The sequence below is a fragment of the Antechinus flavipes genome, chromosome 6 (assembly GCF_016432865.1).
Source record: "Antechinus flavipes isolate AdamAnt ecotype Samford, QLD, Australia chromosome 6, AdamAnt_v2, whole genome shotgun sequence".
In the NCBI taxonomy this organism is placed as follows: Eukaryota; Metazoa; Chordata; class Mammalia; order Dasyuromorphia; family Dasyuridae; genus Antechinus; species Antechinus flavipes.
Window position 1 is genome coordinate 67,914,421 of NC_067403.1, and position 8,595 is coordinate 67,923,015.

Genomic DNA, 8,595 nt, shown 5'->3' on the forward strand with positions numbered 1-8,595 from the left:
CCCCTTTATTCCATATCGTCATCATTCATATCCTACAAGGCGTGACTCTACAAACTATGACTGATCACCAAGTGAAACTGCTGGTAAAAGCCAAATAACAAGTACAAGTAAGAAAGGGGGAAACCAAAGTGAAGGAAGAAAGAAGAAAACCAATAGGTAATAGACTAAAAGAGGAATTGGTCACATAGGGAAAGAAATATTTAGAATAGCTTTCTCCAAATACGTGCAGTTTTTCTGAGTCAGAGGCCAAAAGAACAGCATGACAAATAACTGTAAGAGTGATAAAAAGTCAGAACTACTTAGTTCTGAAAAGGAAAAAAAAAGATAGACAAGGAATAGTAAAGAGAGAAAGGAAATTTAAGAGGGAATCCATGAAAATATATCAAGAGATGCTGAGTTAGGCCTGCAGCAAGAATGACAGATAAGAGAGTACTGCCTCAGCAGACCATAAATTCCTAGAAGTCAGGAAGTCATTTTTCATGTTCTTTGTATGGGTCCCTCATCTCCTTTCCAGCCTCCCCTTCTACCAGACCTAGAATAGTGATTCCAATAGAATAGATACTTAATAAATGCTTGTTAAAGTAAATGGATTAGAGGTAGCTAGGTGGCAAAGTGGATAGAGAAATGGCCCTGGGGTCAGGGGGACTCAGACACTTAACTAGTATGTGACTCTGGGCAAGTTACTTAACACTTAGTGACAAAAATAAACAAAAATTAAATAGATTATTTGTGTAAAAATCTAAGGGTCAACAGACCTACAAATAGCGACAAGAGGCTGAAAATTTGATAAAATGGGGGCAATGATCTGGGTATCTGCTGGAGAGATGGAAATGACCAAGTTCAAATAATTTATATTACTGTTTTGTGGGTCTAAGTTCTCATCCTGAGAGGGGAGGATGATCTAAATACAAATGTGAATTTCACATTAGTCAAAAATTGGGGGCCTCCTATGGCCTAATCTCACAATTCCACTAAATTTTCCTCTAGAAACTAATGGTAAAAATTTTTATCTAATCCAATAAGTATTCAATCCTCAACTGAATGTATAGGAAAGAACAGGATACTTCAACCCTCTTTTTCATGTATAAGTTTTAGAAGACTTGAATCTCTTTTACTTAACACATAGTACATAATAGCCACTCAATAAGCATTTGTTAAATGGAAAAATGAATGAAGAGCATTCTCTGAACTTGTACCTGAATTCCTCCACTAGAATTTCCTCTGATGTCTCATCATAGGGTACATTATGGGGAAACTTGGAATGCTAGTACCTCCCCATATAAATTTGGTAAGGGGGAAAGGAACTCTCTTCTCTATCTTTCCTACTAAACAATGTGAATGGGCCATCACACCATGGTTCCTATGTCCTGGAACAGGATTTCAATTAGGGTAGAAGAATAGCAACATACAAAGATGAAATTTCTAAGGTTGTCAAAGGATGAAGAATTGGGGGCTCTGGGGTGAGAACCAGAGAAGGGCACTAAGAACATGAGTTTGAAAGGCTTTGGATGTACATTTGAAGCAGTACTGTGTGTCTGTCTCCAAGGAGCCAACTAACTGGAACAAACTTAATCCAAGAAGATTGTCCCCAATCAGGTGTTGAATTTTACTGGCCACAGAAATTCACCAAGACTAAAGTGTGGAGGAATCATAAGCAAATGTGTGTGTGTGGATTATATCCAAGCATGAATAAACTCCAAGGATGTTCCTTATTGCCTCTAGAATAAAATGTAAGCTTATTAGTCTAATTCATGATTTGACAGTTCACGATTTAGATCCAACCTGTATCTCAGAGACTAACTTCACCTTATTCTCTTCCCAAATTCTATGTTCCAACAGAAATGGACTACTCACTGTTCCCTGAACTTGGCATTCCACAACTCACTTCCGTTCATTTGTACAATTATCCAAGTCTCAAAGACACTCCCTTTAAGTCTGCCCAGAATCCTTAGCTTCTTTCAAGGCTTAAAAAAAAAAATCACTCCTTCAAGAAGCTTTCCCCCAGATCTCTTCTCCACTCCCCTAAGTTTTGAGTAAGGTCTAAGCTATTTTTACATATGAATGTACAGATTGGATCCTCCCGTCCCACAGGAGAAATGAGAACCATGGAAGGATTGGGGGTATTTTGTTTTTGTCTTTATTATCGCCTCTTAATATGCTTTCTACATAGTAGGAATTTTACTATTTGTTTGTTTGTTGAATTAAATTATTTGTTAAATAGAATCACAAATCCTTGATACACCGAAGAAGCAATACTTAAGCATTAAACTGTATAATTTCATAGTAACTCAGCACCATAAATTACAATGATTTTATGGGGAAACTTGGAATGCCAGTACCTCATCTCCCCCATATAAATCTGGCAAGAAGAAAAGGAACTCCCTTCTCTATCTTTCTTACTAAACAATGTGAATGGGCCTGTGTCCTGGAACAGGATTTTAATTAGGGTAGAAGAATAGTAACATGCTAAGATGAAATTTCTAAGTTGTCAAAGCATGAAGAATTGGGGGGTTCTTGGGTGAGAACCAGAGATGGGCATTAAGGAAGGAGTAAAAAAATAAAGGAAGATGGGGCACTTGGGATAGTGAAGGAGAGAGGAAGCTGCATGAAATAATTCATTCAAAATTTGGAGGCAAAGAAACTATTTTAAAATCCCAGTTCTTTAACTTAATGGTTTGGGGTAAGCACTTAAACTTCTCTGGGATTGGATTACGTGGCCTCTAAGTTTCCTTTCAGCTATATGGGCCTATGAGTTAAAAGAGGAATGAGTGGACACTGTGGAAAGATCTATAACAATAAGAGATGGAAAAAAGAGGAAAACTGGGAATTTCCTAAGAGTAGTAAAGAGGGAAGTAGGATTCCTTAAGCAACCACCTGGTTATTTCCAGAAAGGGGTGAACAAAAGTAGGACATCTATAAATTGAAGCCAGCCTATATTTCAGAAAATATGAATATAAATTACCTTCCATTTTTCACTAAGTGAGAATATTTTCACCAAAAGCCCAAATATCCTCATTTTTGCAAATTGAGTTTAAGTTTTTATTTTATTTAAAATTTCATATAAAAATATTTTTGAGTTTCCAAATGCTACAGATGTGAGACTTTGACGGTCAGATTAGTAGTTCCAAGCTTTGAGAAAAGAAATAAAAATTTCATTTTAGCACGAAATGCAGAGCTCACAATGTTGTTCCCTGTTCTTACATCTCATTTTAAAGCAATCATAAGAAAAAAAAAATCAATGCTATATCTGAGATGGTGTTTTTGGAACAAGGATTTGTCAGATAATAATGACAAAGTTATTTGCCTGTTATCAGATCCAGCATTAACACATTTGTAAACACATATACCAATTATTATGGTAAAGAATTTCCTATATTTCTCTTGACCTTTAAACTTCAAACTGTTAGTAAATCTTTCACTCCAACTGTGTCTTAAACTTAAATAAAACAACAACTTAAATAATAACAACTTACTGCATTCTAAAAACACACACATATACACAAGTCATTAATTGATCCAGCATGTTGGCAATTCTAGAGAACCTTTTTAGATAGGGATAAATAATACAAGAGACTTGAGGTTAAATCAGAGGGTGATTTTAAGACTCCAGACAAGGGTACAAGCTAAGAAAGTATTCTGCTTTGGTTATTAAAGAATTTTTTTTAAGTCATAAGGGGCTAAAGCACTTTTTAACTACATGATCCCTATTACACACCCTCAGATTAAATATTATTGAATTATATTTGGTTTGAGAAAAGTGCATAAAAGTTTCAATACTTTAATCTTAAAGTTTATTGAGAGACCATGCAAAGCGGCACATGTCCTATTCCCAATATAAGAAATCTAGACCTGAAAGGGACCCCAAAGGGCAATAATCCCATTCTATAGATGAGAAGACTGAGGCCTAGAATAGTTAAATGATTTGCTGAAGGTCACAATGGCAATTAGCATTATAAGCAGCATTTGAAACCAGGTCACAGCACACTTTCTACCATGTCAGGTCAGAAGTTACTAATCCTCTCAGTGCCCAAAGTGTCAGTAGAAAGCATGTTCACACCTGAAGTTACCTGATGGATAAAGTGTCCATATGAAAACAAAACAAAAGTTGTTATACTATCTCAGAAGAAAAAGCAAATCCTAAAGTATCCTTTCCAACTGCTCTACCCCTGGGCAGTAAACAATCCCTTTCAAGAATGAGAGTTATTTTTTTTAAAGTTTTGTGGGGCAACTAAATACTTTAAAGCAAAGACCTTCCCTCTCTCCCTCTTCATCATCATGCCAGAGAACAGTATGTGGGAAGATTTGGAATTTCTCTTAAACTTACTAACCTGTTTCAACCACTTTCCTCTTGTAAAACAGTTGTTCTCAACTCAACAAACTCGAACATATCTAACTAACAAGTGATATGTTCCCGTCGACAGATATGGGCTCTTGGAATGGAAATCTGTCCTTGCAAAAGGGATTTTCTATGGATCTCTCTGTCTCTGTCACCTTCTCTCCTCCCTTCAGCTCAGATGGCATTCCCTTTACTAAACCTCACTCTTTCAAATTAAAAAGACCTTTTGAAAGAGAATTTCATTTTTTAGGTGATTCCAACGCTCACCATGTGGGGTAGCATCTGACAGTGCTATTCCTACATGTCTTTGGGGAATTATATGTACACAACAAGGGGGAAGGGAGGAGATAGGGTGTCCTTCTTAGGAATCACTTTATGAGCACACATAACAGGTGCTATTTTGGGCTCCTAAAGCCAGTCCACTAAAAGAGAATACTTTGTCAAGCTTGATTTGTTGTTCTGTTCCTGCAAATGCAGATATTCCCCATCTGTAAATACACTTGCAACAGGGAAGTATGCTACGTTACAGTAACACCGGCTTTCTTGAAACAACTAAGAAACACTTGCCCTTCCCAGCTTGTAATTAGCTCTTCACCAAACACAGCTCCCAAGCATAGTAAGCCCTTCATCCTCGGCCTGTATGAGACAACATAACAGGAACTGTGCATAACTTTATCCCTTTCAAACTTTCCTCGCTTGCATCAGCTTGAGGCGATTTACAATCATGGCTCAGTTATTCGTTTTCCTTCTGGGTAAGTGAAGGACAGCACTTAAAAAAAATACATATTATTATTATTTACTATTTGCTCAACCCAGGGGAGAAGAAAAACACTTTACTCTTCCAGGAAGAAATGAAACACAACCTGAAGGAACAAGTTCACCTTGGGTGTGCTGCAGGGAGAAACCCTAACCTCTAGATACCGGCATTATTGGCTCAGGTGAAGCTCTACCTGGTGGCGCCCGGTGACAGCTATCCCAGCTATCAGACCCCAGATCAGTTCCAGGGCTGGCAATCCCCAGGGAAAACTGTCTCCAGTGTTGGCCCCTCCAAATCCAGGTCTCTTTATCCATAAAAGTTTCCTCATCCTTTTTCACCCTTTCTTTGCCACTGTTCAGAACACCCTCTGGGTCTTTCCAAATCCAGCTCTCTAATCGCTCTATCGTATCACCCAAATGAAAATGACCTCTGTCTTCAAATTGAAGAAAAGCCGGCATCAACCCCCCAAAAAAAACTTAAAAGGCGCAGAGAAGTCGGTAGCTTTCAGCCCAGAATCTACTTTCCAGATGGAAGCAGGCGCTGGATTTTTCTCGGAGTCTCCATCCCCAGCGCCTCCTTCCCATCCCCACCCCCACCCCCTGCCCGACTAGTGCGGTGCTCCCACTCCCCCCACCCCCCGCTCGCTCACCTGGATGGGACATGGTGGTGGTCTCGTTCGTGTTGGTCCCCACGTTGTAAATGACCACCGCCGAGGCGTTCTGCATGAAAGCATGCCGGATTTTGTCCTTCTCCGAGCAGTTGCCCTTGGGGATGAGGGCTATCCAGTGCTTGACGTGGGCCGGGACGGCGAACTTGGTGTTGGGGTCGCAGGCCAGGCGCTCCTGGACGGAACTGGCCATGGCCACCCGGCCGTGGGCATCCAGCTTGGGCGAGTGCTCGCCGTAGCGGCCGCACTCGCTCTTCTCGCTGCGCAGCTCCCCGGAGGCGCCCAGCGCCCCCGCCGCCGGCGACCCCGGCTCGATGTAGGTGATGTTCACGAACGCTGTGTACCATTCCTCCTTCTCAGCTACGGTGAAGTCCAGACACAGCAAATGCACGAAACAAAAGGAAAGCAGCCATGTTGAGAGAGCCAGACTGCGGCACGCTTGGATGAGAGACATTGCCATCTTTCTCCTCCGCCGGGCGCCCCCCCTCCACCCGGTCCCCGCCCCCCCGCGCCCTCCCCCCACCCCCGTCCTTGCAGTTGCCGTCTCCCACCCCCTGCCGGGCTCCGCTCCCGCTGCCGCCGCCGCCGCCGCCGCCGCTGATCTCTCCGGTGTCAGCGCTGGGCTTCTAGGACGCGGCTCCCGGGCTCCGGGCCGATCGCTATGTCCTCAGCAGCCCGAGAGAGACTGTTTCATGCTCTTCGCCCAGGGCCCGGCGGGAGGGAGAGGAGGCGCCCGGGCGTCGCTGGGGAGTCGGGCTGGCCAATGGTCCGGCTCCCGCTCTGGCTCGCTTCTCCTCCTCTCTTATGTTGGTGAGGGGAGGAAGCGAGTGCGAAGCGGCTCCGCGCTCACTCGGGAGTCGCCTGCGCCCCACCAAGGGGGCTGCTGATGCTGCCGGGAGGAGGAGGCTCGGGAAAGGCAGCAGCTGCTGTGCGCGTCCCGCGGCCGCCGCCGCTGCCGGGCTCCTTTCCCTCTTCACCAGGGACATGTACCGGGAGCCCAGGGCTTGCCTGCCAGAGGGGGAAAGAAGCAGTCTGGCGGACTTTGGGGGGTGGGGGGGACGGAACCAGGGAGGAGGAGGAGGCTGTGCGCGTATGTTTGCGCGTGTGTGTGTTTGTGTGTGTGTGTATATATATGTGTTTGCGCGCGCGCGTGTGTGAGTGTGTCCTGTGTGTGTGTGTCTGTGTGTGTGTGCATAATATGTGCGCCTGAGGAGGAGCTTAATGTGATGTCAAAGCTTCGGCTTCAGTTTAGCTAGCGTTCCTCCCTTTTTCTCTTTCTCGACAGCAGCGACATCTGCTGGGTTAATTCAATTCGAAAAACCCCAAGCATCTCAGCAACTCTTAAGCAATCTCTCTCTATATATAGTCTTAGTTCCCTGGGGCACCGAGAAGTAGCTTGCAAAGAGTTTGAATTCAGGCAATAAAGTAAAACGTACCAGTTACACGAATAAACACATTAAAATACTTTAAATTTTTTAATTTTATTTTTATTTAAATTTTATTAATTTTTAATAACAGCTTTTTATTTTCAAAATACATGCAAAGAAAGTTTTCAACATTCATCCTTGCAATATCTTGTGCTCCAAATCTTTCTCCTTCCTTCCCTTCCTTCCATCCTCCTCCCCTAGACAGCAAGTAATCTAAGTAAAACATGTGCAATTCTTCTAAATATATTTCCACATTTATCATTAGCAAATTTTTTATTAAAGCTTTTTATATTCAAGATAAATGCATAGATAATTTTCGACATTCATCCATGCAAAACCTTGTTCCAAATTTTTCCTACCTCCCTTCCCCCACCCGCACCCCTAGAGGGCAAGTAATTCAATATATATAAAACATGTGCAATTCTTCTACACATATTTCCACAATTATGCTGTACAGATCAAAAAGGGAAAAAATGAGAAAGAAAACAAAATACAAGCAAATAAGCACAACAAATGGCTCTCTCCATCACAAGTCCATTGAAACCTGCCTGAATCACCACCCTGTTGAAAAGAGCCCTGTCTTTCAGAATTGATCATTGTATAATCTTGCCATTGTTGCGTATAGTGATCTCCTGGTTCTGTTCATTTTACTCAGTATCAGTTCATGTAAGTCTCTCCAAACCTCTCTAAAATTCCTGCTGATCCTTTCTTACAGAACAACAATATTCCATCATATTCCTATACCACAGCTTATTCAGCCATTCTCCAAATGGTACATTAGCAAACTTTAAAATGGTATTTGAATAAAGTTATTTTTCTATCTAGTCTAACCTCTCACTTTGCAGATGGGGGAGGGTGTGTGGACTGAAGCTTAAATTGAGAAAACGCCTTTCCCAAGTTCTTGTGAAAGGGACAGAGATAGGAATCTAGCTCATTTCAATATGCTATGCTGCCCTTCCAATCTCCCATTTTAAAATCAGTCCAGTTCTGTTTATTTTCTTATGAACAACACCCTAGTCTTTGTGTGTATATGAAAAGGAAAATGAATAAGATGCTTCCTTGTTTTGTTTATTTGATCTTTTTTTCTCATAGTTCAGTGGCAGATTTCCATATCCAGGGGAGGGAAGTTTGTTATTCTTATTTAGAGGGCATCAGTGCAGTTGAAGTTAGAGGTGATAATAAGTCAATTATTGACAGTCAACTCAGAGTATAGTCATTCTAGAAGTGTGTTCTTGAGTCTGTCATTTTGGAAATAAAGGTTTCTGATCATCCCATCACTATTCACCATTCCCTGGCTTTAAGGAGCTCCTCAGTCTCTCAGAACCAAAAAACCCCAGTGTCTTATTACTGGGGATGGGAAAGGAAACAAGCTTTTTTGTAGCTTCTACTATGTACCAAGAACTTCTAC

At 41.9% G+C, this 8,595-nt stretch overlaps 1 protein-coding gene across 1 annotated transcript in view; it reads right to left on the reverse strand.

Moving 5' to 3' along the window:
* The window catches only part of RNF150 (ring finger protein 150), a 338,712-nt gene extending 332,458 nt beyond the window's left edge, over positions 1 to 6,254 (reverse strand). The window contains exon 1 of the mRNA XM_051965732.1: positions 5,743 to 6,254. Within this exon, the coding sequence (XP_051821692.1) occupies positions 5,743 to 6,220 (478 nt within the window). The 5' untranslated portion in view covers positions 6,221 to 6,254. The remainder of the gene's footprint in view (positions 1 to 5,742) is intronic.
* Between the last annotated feature and the right edge of the window lie 2,341 nt (positions 6,255 to 8,595).